The 15,578-nt window shown below is 53.5% G+C and overlaps 1 protein-coding gene across 2 annotated transcripts; it reads left to right on the forward strand.

Annotated features, from left to right (window-relative positions):
• The first annotated feature begins 835 nt into the window (after positions 1–835).
• Positions 836–9,079, forward strand: TINAGL1 (tubulointerstitial nephritis antigen like 1). 2 transcript variants are annotated; one of them, XM_007534167.3, is made up of 12 exons: positions 836–985; positions 1,526–1,840; positions 2,808–2,871; positions 5,020–5,112; positions 5,351–5,465; positions 6,490–6,613; positions 6,700–6,850; positions 6,986–7,175; positions 7,270–7,315; positions 7,530–7,653; positions 8,429–8,474; positions 8,556–9,079. In XM_007534167.3, the coding sequence occupies exons 2-12, from the start codon at positions 1,534–1,536 to the stop codon at positions 8,694–8,696; spliced, it is 1,401 nt and encodes a 466-aa protein (XP_007534229.1). In that variant the 5' UTR covers positions 836–985; positions 1,526–1,533; the 3' UTR covers positions 8,697–9,079. The 2 variants fall into 2 exon arrangements, with proteins under 2 accessions (XP_007534229.1, XP_016048455.1); XM_016192969.2 differs by having other exon boundaries at positions 855–985; positions 1,430–1,840.
• The last annotated feature ends 6,499 nt before the right edge of the window (positions 9,080–15,578 follow it).

The raw sequence follows: 15,578 nt of genomic DNA on the forward strand, positions 1-15,578 counted from the left end.
TCTGCCCAGGTGTCTCTTTCATCTTTCCTGCAGTTAGTCCTCTGGCCTGGACCCAGCCATTGCAAGTGAGGGGTTGCGCAATGGAGTGGAAAGGTGATGGCAGGTCTGGTGGGACAGAAGCCGCATTGTCTGGGTCCCAAGCCAGCCTGGGCAAAGCTGGGCGGGAAAGAGGGGGTACTTGGCAGGAGGTGCCAGCTGGCAAGGTTCCTATGTTTGGACCCTAGAGGGGGACAGGTGCCAAACAGGATGCCCACGGGGTTGATGGGGGCAGTGCCTGACCGAGTGCCCAGGCGGAAGGTGGGGGCGGGGAAGTTGGGGCGAGAAGGCAGACCCAAAGTGGGGTCACTAGGAGGGAGTCCATCTCCAGGCACCTCCACCCCACCGCTTTTGGAAGATGAGCAGCCCAAGACGTCAGCAGTGTCCTAAACCATTCTTCATAGGATTCCAATCATTCCTGGGAGGCAGTTTGGGGCAGTCTCAGCCTGGGGCGGGGGATACTACCAAGAGGGGGGTGCATGACTGGTTTTACTACTGAAGGACTGGAGAGAAACTTAGAAACCTTTGCCACCCACATCTTCCCCATCATTCCCCAAATTTGAGCCCCAGACTCGGAGTTCTCTGCTCTTTCTCTACACGGGCCACTTAGTGCAATGGGGAAGTGGCCTCTAGGCTCAGACCATAGCCCTGTGTGCTGGAGCTGGGGCTTCTCCCTCTCCGGCTCTCCGTAAACCCCCTGCACACTCGGTCTCCCTATGAGCAGCTGGACCCAGTCACGTGCTGGTCGTGCCCCTAGTAGGTCCCGGCTCTTAGCTTCCAGGTGCGAGTCCAGCCCCGCCTCCTCTGCAGGCTGGGGCGGCGCTGGGCCCGGCGGTACAAAAGGCCGCCCGCCCCGCCCTCCCGCCTTGACTTTCAGGATCCGCAGTCGCTGGAGCAGCGGGGCAGAGGCGAGGGGGCCAGTCAGCGCACAGCCCACAGCCCTCACCAGGTAAAGACACTTTCCTGCACCCAGGGGAGCTGGTGCGAAGACAGAGGACGGAGGGGCAGGCTAAGGGACCTTCCACCAACACAAGTTGGCAGAGAGAGAGCGGGGAGCAGAGACAGCGGGGCACCAGGAATTGGAGCACATGACAGGAAAGACAGGGAGACACACGAGGGCACAAAGTTAAGGACCTGCCAGCTGAGGGAGGGGCAGAGAGATTCAGGACAGGAGAGGAGACACTTACAATGTCACAATTCCCACCTCCTATCCTTGAAGTCCCTCTGGAAGGTGGGAGGGGGGCTCCATGCTTGTCCAGTTCCCTACCCCCCCCCCCCCCAGAAATCCAGCCATGTAAACTCTGGCTTCTATACTCACGTCCTGCCTGGGGGGACACTGGGATCAGTGTCTCTGGCCTTAATGGACCCCATGGACTCAGACCTTCCTCTCCAGCCCCCCACCAAGAAGCCAAGAGCTCAGCTTTCGGGGTGCCTGAGTGTCTACTGCCCACCACCTCTGAACCCTGACCTCTGCCCTCCTTGGGCACAGGAGGCACCATGTGGCACTGTCCACTGGGGCTGCTGCTGCTGCTGCTGGCTGGAGAGTTGGCCCTGGGCGTGCGGCTGGGGCGTTGGCGCCGGGAGCTAGCACCAGCTCTGCACCTGCGGGGTATCCGGGATGCCGGTGGCCGGTACTGCCAGCAGCAGGACTTGTGTTGCCGTGGCCGTGAAGATGACTGTGCTTTGCCCTACCTGGGCACCACCTGTTACTGTGACCTCTTCTGCAACCGTACCGTCTCCGACTGCTGCCCTGACTTCTGGGACTTCTGCCTCGGCGTGCATCCCCCCATCCCCCCTATCCAAGGTGGGCACCAGATGGCCAGGAGGGTGGGTCACTTTGTGAAACCTAGAGTCAGGAATGAGACAGATACATTTCCAGGGGGAGGCGTAGGTTCTGGAAAAAGAGATCGTTTCCCCCCTCTCTGAGCCCCCGGCAAGTCCCTGTTCTAATTTTAATCTCTCCAGCAAGACTGGAGGATAGAAGATGCTTGGTCAGTAGGATTCTAGGCTGGTTGAGGAGCCGGGCAGCCTCCTGCCCTTTCTCCCAGTCCTGTCTTCACTCCGGACATGGAAGGTGCTGGCCCCGCCTGCTGACTCACCCGCTGATAAAACATGCAGGGTTGCCCAAGGTCATCTTAGCCATTTGTTCTGTCCTTTCTTAGTGTTTTCTAACCCCCCTCACCTCCCACCCAAGGTGGCTGATCACACCAGGGAGAGAGACCCTTGTCTCTTGCCTGTTTCTGCTTCCATGAACTTGCCCCTGTCTGATACAATAATCACTTGAATTCCTCCCCCCAGTTCTGCTAGACTGTAAGTGTGAGACTGAATACCTGGAAGATCATCCCAAAGTGCTGTGTGGTTTTAAGAGAGTCACTGGCTTTCTCTGAATTTAAGCTTCCTCATGCCCCTCCCATCCCCCCATTGTCAAGCCCTGACTTCATTTAAGTGATAAAGGATTCAAGGCATGTTGTGGCTGGCATCCAAATGAAGCAAGAGGGATCCAAGCTGGAGCCACTAGAGCACCTACCAAGTACCAGTTGGTGCATGACCCTGAAGGACAGGTCTTACATTTTAGTTTCAGTGTCAGTTTCACCACGGAGGACTGGGAGCCATGTGTGTTTGTGCGCGCAAGTACACATGTGTGATTGTACAAACTCACTTATGCACTCAGGAAAATTTAAGGTGAGAAGTACTTGGCTTCTGAAGTCTGGCCATGTCAGCCTGTTGTCACTGGCCTTGGGTCCACCTCTGTTTCTCTTCCCTCCCACCAGGATGTATGCATGGGAGTCAAATCTATCCAGTCTTGGGAACCTACTGGGACAACTGTAACCGCTGGTGAGTATTTGGGGACTGGAGAGAGCTTCCAGTGTGGGCTTTGTGTCCAAAAGATTTTATTCAAATCCTCACTTTCACACTTTATTGTTACGGGAAAGTCCTTTTCCACCCTGAGCCTCGGTTTCTTCATCTGTAACCTGGGAAGCTTTACAGTGATCATGTCATCTTACATAACAAACTTCTAACAACATTCCCCAAGAGTGCTCAAGCATGGATGCCTGGCCTCTGAGGCAGCCCCTAAGCCCAGGCCTGCTTAGACTAGGCTCCTGCCCCTCTTTTAATGTCACAGGGGAGCCCAAAAAAGGGAGTTCCAGGAATGAAAGCTTTGACAGCAGTATCTGCTGCCCCTGGCCGGATGACGGTCAGGGATGTCTGAGCTGATGGCCAGCCAGGCCATACATAGAAGGGGCTTCCTTGAAGTGTGGCCGTCTGCCTTCCCCAGCCTACCTCACCATTCCTGCAGGAGAGTGGAAATGTCAGGGGTAACTCCTACTCTAATCTGAGGCCTGAGATGGGAATTGGAAAAGGGCTGTGAAGGGCTTCTTGAATGTCTTAATGGACACTCCACCCCATGCCCTCTTTGCTGGGAACTGAGAGGCCCCAGGGAAGAGGAAACTTTGTGGAATGCGTTATGCATGAGCTGTTTTCACTGCCTCACTGGAGTGGGTCACAGTGAGAGTGGGGGCATGTGCGTTTCAGTCTGTTTCCTAGTGAGAGGACGTGTGTGTGTGTGTGTGTGTGTGTGTGTGTGTGTGTGTGTGTGTGTGTGTTTAAAAAAAGCTCTATATGATGCTCTGGACATTGGGGGGTTAACACTCTCTCCCACTCTTCCCCTGGGACCCCACAATCCAGACCTCCTTTGGAATGCTGCTCTGTCTAGACCTGCTTGGGGAGTCATGGAGACTGGAGGGGGAGGTGACTGACCAACTCTCACAGCCCTTCCCTGCCGGACCACTGTTCCCTGGGCAGGACACCTGCCAGGGCATGGGGCAATCTGCAGGGCCTTCTAGACTGAGCCCTCAAGGGATGTGATGCCTCGAGAGAGTCTGCCCAGTGTGCAGAGAGGGCAGGGGAGGCCCGGAGAACCTCCACCCCCGCAGTCCAGCCCTCCCAGTAAGTGCCGCCAACTCCTGAGGCTGGAGAGCCCAGCCATACTGGGTCTTCGTCCCCTTGAGGCTCCTTAAAAGGCAAGGTTGGAGGCGGGAGCCACTGAGGATTTGGAAGGAGGCATTTCAGCATCTTGTAATAGCAGAGTTATGAGCTTATAAAAGCATGGCAACATTCACAGAATTCTGTTCAGTCGCACCACTTATCTATTAAAGACCAACTGTGTGCCAGGCCCCATGCTGGGCCAAGGAGATGCAGCCAGGACATGGCGGTCCTTGTCCTTGTCCTTGTGCTGGTGCCTCTAGTCTATTGGCGATGAGACACAAGCCTGCTTGTATGTGTGAAGAAGAAGGGGAAAGCTAGTTCAGAATGGGCCAGGGTGATGGGGGAGGGGCACACAGGGAGGCACATTTATGCTGACTCAAGGGATCAGGATAAACAGGACAAGTGTTTCAGGCCCAGGGTAAGAGGTGGTAAAAGAAGCAGGAATAGGGGGAAGGGGAGAGCTCATTGCAGCCAAAGTGTGAAGAGCTGAGGCATGATGCAGGTGAAAGGTAATGGGACCCTGGGTGCCACAGGAGAGAACAGGGTTTGGGTTCTGGGTGTGTGTCTAAAGTCAAGCCAGCAGCCTCTGCCAGTGGATTGGACTGTGTGTGAAAGAGTGGAGGGTGACTACCAGGTCTTTGGCCCGGGTTCCAGATAGAATGGAATGGCCACTTTCTGAGGCTTGTGGGAGGAGGGGAAATCAGGAACTCAGACTGGGAGTTGTCTGGGCTGTTGTTCAACACTCAGTGTTGATAATGAGCAGTAATGGCACTCTTGAATCTGAAGTTGAGGGAGAGATCTAGGCAGGAGATACTCGAGAACTGTGACCTTGAAGTTGACATTTAAATCCACCAGACTGGATGGGGTCATCCAGGGATCATACCATAGAGGTTGGCTCAGAATGTCAGGCCCATGTTGTCCTCTGAGGCCTTATGTTTTTTGAGGGTACCCAGCCTACCACTCACCTCTCTCTTCCTTCCCTCTTATTCTCACCAGCACTTGCCAGGAGAGAGGGCAGTGGGAATGTGACCAGGAGCCATGCCTAGTGGACCAAGACATGATCAATGCCATCAACCAAGGCAACTATGGGTGAGTCTCTGGACATGTCCTCAGGAGTCACACATGCATGTGTCTATACACACATGTGCCCATACACTCTGTCTCAGGGGCATGTCTTGCCAGGCTCAGCACTCTCAGATTTATTCTTGTGTGCACTCAGCCACATTGTACATACATTGCCTACCACTACTACACACATGTACCTCCTCCCACCACCACACCCCAGCCTTGCCAGCTCTGTGACTCCCTCCCATCCCCTCTCCTTCAGGTGGCAGGCTGGGAACCACAGTGCCTTCTGGGGCATGACCCTAGATGAGGGCATCCGCTACCGCCTGGGCACCATGCGCCCCTCTTCATCTGTTGCCAACATGAATGAGATTCACGTAAGTCCATCTTTGCCCACAAGACATCTCTTCATCCCCTGTTCCTCCAAGGGTCTGGTCCTGTCCCCCACCAAGAGGCTGTTGTCACTGGCCAAGTCACCCCCCTTCACTGGGCCTTTGCCTAGAAGGAGAACCAAGAGCTGCTGCACTGCAAGAACTGGTGATCACATGTTTGGTTTTGTGATTTCAGTACTGGCTCCTCCCAGAGCTTCCCTGGCCTGGGAAAAATGCTGATGGTCCTAGTGTGACTGGGTCAGGGGCCAAAGGGCAAAGAGGTCATCTTGGTATTTTGGGAAGGGAAGGACCTATACTCCTCCAGCTCTGGCCAGAGAGCAGCAATTCTCAGAAACAAATGCTGACTTAGTGGACCCTTGAATGAAGCAAGGGCTTATCCCTTCCCATCAGCAGGAGCCTCTAGGGGGAAATAGGAACCAGAACAGCACAGAGAATGAGGATGGGGAGCTGGGGCAGGACAGGCCTGGACCCATGCAGGAGGCACCAACCCTCAGAGGCAGGCTGGGAGGAATCAGGGTCTGGGCAAAGTGGCCCTCCCCGCAGAGGGACTTCAACTCAAGGCTGGAGTGATCAGACCCTGCCCCTATCCTTACTCCCCTGAGCCTCAGGCTATTTTCTGGCTCCTACTGTTTCCCTTGGAGGACTGCCAGGTCATGGGATTTCTGCTGCTTCCCTCCCCTGCCCTTTGGGGCCTGAAGCCCAAGGTCCTGGTAGGAAGAAGGATGTGGCAGATCAGGTCAGAAGGCAAGGAGAAGGAAAGAGATAGGGATTGAGGATGGAAAGCAGAGTGACCCTGGTCTGGCCATTTTCTTGCTCCTAGTCTCAGTTACCTCATCTGTCAATCAGGACCAGATACCACCGGACAGCAAGCAGGGCAGCACTAGAACAGGCTTGGCTGTTCTGCTCAAGTCAACACTACTGAGTCCTTCAGGCCTGGGCTCTTGGTGACCCTTTGAGGGGCAGGACTAGGCAAGATCAGGAGATAGATAGAATGATTTCTGCCTTGCAGACAGTGCTGAGCCCAGAGGAGAGTCTGCCCAGGGCCTTCGAGGCTTCTGAGAAGTGGCCCAACCTGATTCACGAACCTCTTGACCAGGGCAACTGTGCTGGTTCCTGGGCCTTCTCCACTGCAGGTACGCAGCCCAAGGATAGGTGCTGGTACCAAGGGAAAGGAGGGCCGGGACCCAGCCCCCTGACTCCCCTTTGTCTCCCCTTCCAGCTGTGGCATCTGATAGAGTCTCCATCCACTCTCTGGGGCACATGACACCTGTCCTGTCACCCCAGAACTTGCTGTCCTGTGACACCCACAACCAGCAGGGCTGCCGTGGTGGGCGGCTCGATGGTGCCTGGTGGTTTCTGCGGCGGCGAGGGTGAGCTGCAGAGGGTGTGGGCAGGGAAAAGGGCATAGTAGGTGGGGTGCTTGAGAAGGTACCCTGCTGGGAAGGCCTGTGCCATACCTGCTATAGGCTGCTCATTCTGTCCTTGCTCCCTCCTGTTGTCCCCAGGGTTGTGTCTGACCACTGCTACCCATTCTCAGGCCACAAGCCAGACAAAGCGGACCCTGCACCCCGATGCATGATGCACAGTCGGGCCATGGGTCGGGGCAAGCGCCAGGCCACTGCCCGATGCCCCAATGGCCATGCTCATGCCAATGATATCTACCAGGTCACTCCTGCCTACCGCCTCGGCTCCAGTGTAAGTCTGCATTTGGGTAAGTGGTTAGGGACAGTCTGGCTCAAGGCTGGAACCTCACCCCTGACAAATACTCTCCTCCCCTTCCCCCTCCCAGGAGAAGGAGATCATGAAGGAGCTGATGGAGAATGGTCCTGTTCAAGGTAAATGCCCCTGGTTCCAGATGCATATGGAATGCAGCAGTACAATTGGTCTGGCCAGCGCTGAGCAGCAAGTGCATTAGGACTAGAAATAAGAGACCGAGTTCCCTCCCCATCCTCAGCACTTGGAAGTGCCCTGAGAAACCCTGGAGTCCAGGCATGCTCTCCAGACACGGCTACCATGTGCTAACAGCCCTCCTCTGCCCTCTGCCCACAGCCCTTATGGAAGTGCATGAAGACTTCTTCCTTTACCAGGGTGGCATCTATAGCCACACACCAGTGAGCCTTGGGCGGCCAGAGCAATACCGCAGGCATGGGACCCACTCTGTCAAGATCACAGGGTGAGAAGATTGTGGGCAGCAGGGCTTACAGGAGTGGGGGTGAGGGGCTCTCAGCCTTGACTCTCTCCAGGAAGTCCCATTTCAAAGGGGAGGAAACCCACACTCTACAAGGGGGGTGAGGAGGGGTGGGGAGACTTGCCCCAGGTCATAATGTGAATGGAGAACCTTTTAATAGTTTCTGAGAAGGAATGGTTTCTTCCTTACATACTAGGATAAAATAACCTCAATGAAATACATTGAATTCAAGAGTTACTACTCAGTTTCTCCCTATCTCAATACCTAGCCCAACTTTGCTTGACTCAACGATCAGGGCTAGTCACTCTCCCAGCACCTCAGTTGCCTGCCTAATGTGCTGGGAGACGTCAGAGCCATTGATTGCAACTACTGATTCAGTTAAAAGGGGTTATAAAGCAGCCACATTCTCTAAGTCTCTTCCTTCTACTCCTTGGAACTGAGCCTTCCAGGCTTGTTGGGGGGGGGGGGGGAATGGGTGGGGAACAGAGTGTGAGACTCCTGAGAACTGGTCCTGAAGTGAAGAACCAATCCCAGTTTCTGTTCACCCCTCAACTCATCCCTTTGGTTCCTTCCCCCACACAAGGATGGGGATACTCATAGATGGGTAAACCAAGGGACCTGCCTGAGCCCTAAGGGTATAGCCTAAGTCACCAGTGGCAGTAGGGACTTGGATAGGGATAAGGAAATCTTCCCTCCCCACAGTTTGAGCCCCTGATGACAGGTGCCTGAGCCCCTTTTTCCCTCCTGACTCTGTCCCCAGGTGGGGTGAGGAGAAGCTGCCTGATGGAACTACAATCAAATACTGGGTGAGTCCATTCAGGCTGTTGCCTCCTTGCCACTCTCCTTCCTCTCCCCTTCCCCTACTCACTGCCCCTTCTCATCCCCAGACTGCAGCGAATTCCTGGGGTCCAGCCTGGGGCGAGAGGGGCCACTTCCGCATTGTACGCGGTGCCAATGAATGTGACATTGAGAGCTTCGTGCTTGGCGTGTGGGGCCGTGTGGGCATGGAGGACATGGGTCACCACTGAGGCTTCAGGCACCACACTGAGGAGGCCCCGGAAGAGCTCCTGCCTGCCCTGCCCGCCAGCCCAACGGAGCTTGGGGCACAGGCAGGCGCCACAGGTTTAATCCTCTGTCCAGTTTCCGCTGACGCTGCTCCCAGCCTGGGAGCTTCGGGCAGGGAAGGCGGAGGTACCTACCCCTGCCCCCCCCCCCCCCCAGTGGGGACATGGCAGAGCCTGGCCTGGGAGCAGTGGAGCATCCCTATGGGAGATCACGGAAGCCAGGGCACCCCCAAGTCCCCACCCCCCACTATTCCACCCCACTCCACCCCATTCCTGTACTCTTACTCTTCAAAGATATTTATTTTTTTTCACTGTTTTTAAAATAAAGCCAAACTATTGATAATTAACATACTTTGAAGCTTCTGGAGTGGTAGAGTCAGGCAGGAAAGGGCATGGCCCAGGGTCAGATGGCAAAAAGAACTGCCCCAGGCCTTGCTGGTTGGCACAGTACAAGACTAGAAATCTTAGCCTTCATTCAACCCTAATTGTCAGTGATTTGGGGTGCTGACCCACTTGGCAATGGGCTATGGATGGCATGGCCTTTGGCCTCCAGAGAGCATGGGCTCATGGGAACCATCTTTCAGACGCTTAGTCAGCACTGCTGGTGGTGGTGGGGGTGCGATCCACCTATCAGCAGAACTGGCGCCAGTGCTCAGCAGGCAAGGGGGGGGAGAGGCCTCACAGGAGCTGCAGCCTCTGTCTCCACACATCAGCCTCTGCAGGGCACCCAGGCGAAGGCCCCCTCTCCTCCTGCCCCTGAGCCAGGCAAGCTAGGTCTGACTCTTTGGAAACTACTCCCATGCCCCCTTCCCCAAGAATCCCAGTGCCCTCTCCCTCACCCCATTCCCCCGGTTCCAGTGACAATAAAACAAGGCCAGGTTGCAGCCTAGGAAGTGGCACAATGCACCAAGGCACTGAACTCTTATTCATGAGCTTTGATTTTCAACATTGCATGTGCCAGAGTGATGCTCTGGTCATCGCTCTCCCTCTCTACCAAAATAATAGAAATCCCTTCCATTTAATTTTTAAATGATGTTATCACTTACTTTACACTTTAATATCAGCAATGACACTGAACAAGTGTACATCCTGTATAGAAGCTATACTTCGAACCCCAAGTCTTTGCTAATACTGGTATGCCATTTGACTTTGCATATTTCACATTTGAAAAGTCTTTTCCCACCTGAATGCCAAATACTGACAATAAGCCTCAAAAGCATCATTTTAATCAACATGATTACTACTTGGATATCATTTATAGAATTCTATTACATTCCTTTTTAAATAATAAATCTTAAAAAAAAAAAGATACACAGTGGTGTCCCAGGAGATGGTGCAGTGAGTAAAGTATTGGACTTTTAAGCATGTGATTCTGAGTTAGGGCCCCATCTTCACATATGCCAGAGCAATACTCTGGTTCTAAATAAATAAATACAAAAAATAAGGTTGGTTTTTCAGGACTATCAGGACCCAAACCATTTGCCTGCTCATAGGTTCCTTCAGCCTATGCTCAGGTGACTTCACAGTCTTCAGCACTTCCCAGATGTCCAGTGCACGGGATATCTATACCTGCTGCTCCCCCTTTCCAGATGCCCTTCCACTGCACTCGCCCTTGTTCCACTCCTATGTCTCTACTGAAGACCAGGTGCAAACGCATCTCCCATGCCAGGTGCAAATGCATTCCCCAGCTACCTCACCCCACCCACTTAACAGGACACCCCCCACGCCCCATCTGCACAGCGCCTATCATAGGGCCTGTCACTTGTCCAGTTTGCCGGAAGGTCCTGGAGGGCAGGGGGTGGGTCTAAATTCTTTAGGGATCCCCGCGCGAGCACACACACATACACACACACACACCCGGACTGTGATATAAGAGACCACTGTGGTTTGTGGAATCGCTGGGTAAACTCTTCTTTCACCTGGTTTCCCTCCCAAGGGAAGCCAGAGCCCACCCTTCTGGGCCCCTTCCTTCCTTCCGGGGGAGAGGACTCTGGGGCAGAGACTCTCCACACCCACCCCCAGAGGATGGGGAGGCCAGGGTAGGGCAGTGTTAGGCCGGAGGGCAGCCTCTTTAGGGGGTCGCCTCCAGCACCCCTACCCCACCCCTAGCCCCCGCTCCAGGATGCCGGGGCATCACCTGAAAAGAATGCGGACGACCGATAAGCGAGGCTTTGTCTCATTTCCTGTTTGCCAGGAGGTCCAGAGCCTTGCTCCCAGCGGTCCCGCCCGTCCCAGGAGCCAAGGCCGGCGGGGCCCCGGGGACTTGCGGGGAGCCCAGCGGAGGGGCGCGTGGGGGGGGGGGGGGAGAGGGAGGGAGGGGGCGAAGGGGGCCCCGCCGGGGCTCGGTCCCCACCCCACCCTCCACAGCTTGGGCGCGCCCCGTTGCCCCCGCCCTGCTGGAAAAAGCCCGGGCAGGGGCCGGGCGAGGCTGGAATTTTCTACAAGGACCTTTGGCGGAAACCATGGGGTGGGGGTCGGGGGTGGGGAACTGGGCCGACAGAGGCTTGAGGCTCGGCTCTGCCCGCCCAGAGCTGAGGGAGGGCCTGGCGGCTCTTATTCATCTGGGTTCTCGGGCCAGGGAACCCCGACAGGCTCCTAGTGGAAAAGATGCGTGTGCTGGGGGGTAGGTGGGGGTAGGAGGATGGGAAAGCGGTGGGGCCTGGGAAGCCTCCACCCACCACCCTTGTGGTTAGAAGAGACTCAAACCACAAGGGCTCTCATCCAGATGGCTGCCCTTGAACTGCTCCCCAAAGAAAGCCTGGCACTCCTCCCCCAGCTGTGTGTGCTGCAGCTGGTTGCTTTCTCTCTTTGGGCCAAGGTCATGGTCCCCTAGAAGAGCCTAGCTTTGAGCCCCTGCTCTGTTTGTTTCACCCTGGCTCTGTGTAACCTTGACCTTTCAGAGCTTCTGTTTCGCTATCTTTTAATGGGGGTGATCCCTGCTGGGTCGTTGGGAGGATGAAAGGAAATAAAATGTGCTCTGCATTTAGTGCAATCCTTGGGCCTTCCTAAGAAAGATAAGTGCTCACCATTGACATCTTTTCCGGGATTGGACGTATTCAGGATGGTACGGCTGTAAACCCTTGACATCTTTTCAGGGGAACTAGACTTTAACTGCATAAAAATAATGATCATCACACTTGTAGAGTAGCTAACCACAACTTTCTACTAGTACATTGTTCTGGGTGCCTCGTGTACATTATCTCATTTAATACTGAAAACAAATGCTTATTTCCTTATTATGCAGATAAGGAACAGAAGTATAGAAGAGTCTAAAGGTTGCTTGAAGCAGGATTCAAACCCATCAGATTCCTGATACTAACAGTGTTTGTAGTGATTGGTAGTGATAAACCAATACCCTTCCCCTGTCTGGCAAATTCTTACTCATCCTCCCAAGCCCAGATCAAGTGTCCCCTTTCTGATGAGCTTTGTTTTTGGAACCCTGTTCTGCACTTCCAGGGGCCCCAGCACAGCAGGAGTACCCACTGACAACTTCTCCCCATCCAAGGGGGTGAGGTCGCATATTTTTTTTCTTCTTAACCCCATCTTTCCTATCCACCACATATTCCACATGGGCTTTCATTCTGGTCTCCTATGGGGCTTTGTGGGTGGGGGGGAAGACACCTGACTCCTGGCTCCCTGGAGCTGCTGAACTGCATCATTTCACTAGTGCTGATGCCTCACATCTTCCTGGTATCTGGCCAAATCCTCCCTGCCCAGTGCCCAATAAGGGAAAAGAATCCATGCCAACTGCGCCAGTATTGAGGCAGGCCTTGGGATAGGAGCTCCACACAGTTTAGCTTATTGGATCTTTTGTATATCCCTTCGAGAAGATCTGTCTTCAAAAACCAGTGATGGCAAGTGAGGTGACTCTTAGATTTGAGGGAGGGGTGAACTTCCATATGGTGGGCCTAGGCACCACTGGAACCAGGGACCCAAATATTATTAGGATTTCTCCTATCTCTCCCTTCCCATCTCTTCCTCTTCCTTCTTTTGCTTCTATTTCTCTCTCCCTCCCTTCTGCTTTCTTTCTATAGACTATTCCAAGAGAAAGGATATGTCCAGTGACAATTCTGAGCTTCTCAACCTGCAGCCACGTTCTTAGTTGTGGTCCACACCCAAACAGAACAGGACAGAACAGAACAGGGAATACTCCTGATTGGCCCAGCTCTGATGAGGTGTTAACCTGTGGGCTTAGGGACAGAGGGTCACAGAAGCCATGGCAGCCCTTGCGGAGCCAGTGTTAGGAGGAGAAGGAGGAAAGGGCTGCTATTTCAGGGGGAGGGAGTAATGCAGACTATGTGCAGAAATAGCCCACATCAGCCAGCAACACTTACTGGTGTCATTTGATATGGAGATGATCAAGCTGGGAGACTAGGGTGCAGGACTCATGGAGTAGAGGCTGTGGGGTGATGCTACACCAGGCAAGCACTCTGTTTTCTTTAGGATTTACAGCTTGAGTCAGAGAGATCCCCTTTGCAGGTCAAAGAGAGCAGAATTTCTTCCCCTAGCTTCTCCCTGATGACTCATTCGATTCCTGATCCTTGGAAGAGGATGCTTGTACAGTCACATCCACTTTGTGAAAATGCTGTGGCTCTGACATGAACACCTGAGGCAGTGTCTTCCCAAGGTCAAACCACTGAGTGTGAAGCAGGCCTTCTAGGGCAGCATCTTGCTTCCCGCTCCCAGGGTGCTGCATGGTCCCCACCATGGGATACAGAGAGGCGTGTAAGAGATGATGCCAATTTATAAATCAGAGAGACATGGGTGCCAGGAGAGTTGTACTGAAAATATGACCTCCAGGTAAATACTGTCATATTAAGTCCAGGAAGAAACTGAGGCTGGGGGCGGGGTGAGGATATGTGAAGTGACTTGCCCGAAGACATAGGGTTAGGAAGTCTTAGCAGTTAGGTTCCCAAGCCTGGGCTTTCTCTGACCTGTGAGCAGGAGCACACACAGACCTTCCTGATCTTGTACCCAAGCTGGCTATTTGGCCTCCAGCTCTGAATGGGTGATTAGGATCTGGAATTTAGGACTCACAGAGTTGGTGGACCAGGAAAGGGAGGGGAGTGAATAGGGTTCCATGGCACTCAAGTAGATGGACTTTGGCTGGGGAGCACAGGGTTTGCAGTATAGAGCCAATCACACTGCTCGTCTTGGAAAGTCAGGTTCAGAATCTTCCTTTGAGCAACCTTCCTGAATCCTCTCAACAGTCACTATCCATTCTTTGAGCTCACACCTCTGCACATACTTTCTCCACCACTGAATACCTTCCTGACTATGGGCTTCTCCAGAACGGGACCATGGCCTCACCCTTTTTGGGGTCAGTGTTGTCCAAAATGCCACTCCGTGTGGAAGGGACACAGGAGCTGTCCATTGACAGCATAGAGGAATGAGTGAATGAATGTATGCATTCCTGCAGGGCCCAAAGATATGCACTCTTAGCAATAGGGCCTCTTGGTGGCCAAAGTCACACTGCGGGCTGCCACAGCAGTGAAGCCAGGTTCTGTAGGCTCCCAGGACCTAGTAAATATGAGCTGCATGTTTTACGTACATTCCCATGATTGCTCTGGGGAGACCTGGAGAGGTCCACAAAGACCAGGCATGAAAGGGCAAAAAATGGGACTGGATCTTGGTCTATTGAACTCCAGAGGTTAATTTCTTGGTATGGCTCCTCTCTGCACCTCAGACAAGTCTGTGCCCTAGCCTGGCCAGGAGAGGGGTGGGGTATGTTTTTGAAGCTCTCTTCTTCTGAAGCCTCCCAATCAAGTCTCCTCCACTACACATACCCTTCCCTCAGAAAGCCTTGAACTTAGAACTAAGAGGACCCAGACTCAGATTCCAGCTCTTATTAAAGCTCAGTCCCCACTCTGAGCCTCAGTGTGTGGAATGGGACCCGTTATGTCTTCTTTGTGTGGGAAGTGCCCAGACCAAAGATTTCCCTGAAAAATGAAGAAATAAATGTGGAAACACATTGAGGAGGGGAATGGGGGTCTGGACCTAGGGTTACACTGAAGAAATCACACTGATGAGTCAGAGCAGAAATGTACCAAGTCATCTTAAAGGGCCAGGCCAACACTAGGTCCTGCAGAAGCCAGCAGGTATTTGGTAAAAGTACTGACCTATGTGAAGTAGCACCACATATTTAGGTAAAGAGCAGTCTCAACTGTGGGATGCTGAGATTGTTCAGAAGATGCAGCTATAGCTACAAACCAGTGGCCAAACTGATCCTGTGCTGAGATGAACAAGGGGAGCCACTGATGGTCTATGAATAGCTTCCCTGCCTCTGCGAGGATAGTCTCTGAAGCCCTGGATGTGGTGTCTGCTTTAGTCTGAGCCACTAGCCCAGGGCATCAGCCTGATATGGCTTCAAGACTAGGAAGATGGAGGAGTGAGTCTGGAGTGTCAGTACAGGGAGGAGAGGGGCCCATGTTCAGCAAGTACAGAAGCATGCACATTTGCCTGGAGGCATTCAGACTCAATGACTTTTAAAAACACGATGCCAGCCTGCATAACTCAGGGTCCCAACAGGAAACAGATGGCATGCTCTAATTAGGAGAATTAAGGCAGAACCTATTTTCAAAAGGACTGATGACAAAACAGGGTATAGAGGAGCCAAAAGAGAAAGGGCAGCACCGAGGCTAGCAACAGCATGACTTTACACCCCAACGCCTGCAGAGTCATGGGGAAGGAGAGATGCCCAGAACACTGATGGACACTTGTGTTGAACAAAGGTGGCCTCATGTGAAAGAACTAGAGAATAAACACTTCACTCTCATGGCTGGGAAACATTCTCAACTAGTAGAGAACTGAATTTTCATGCCTGAAGTTCCTGGTTCAATTCCCCAG

Source organism: Erinaceus europaeus, chromosome 13 (assembly GCF_950295315.1).
Source record: "Erinaceus europaeus chromosome 13, mEriEur2.1, whole genome shotgun sequence".
NCBI lineage: Eukaryota > Metazoa > Chordata > Mammalia > Eulipotyphla > Erinaceidae > Erinaceus > Erinaceus europaeus.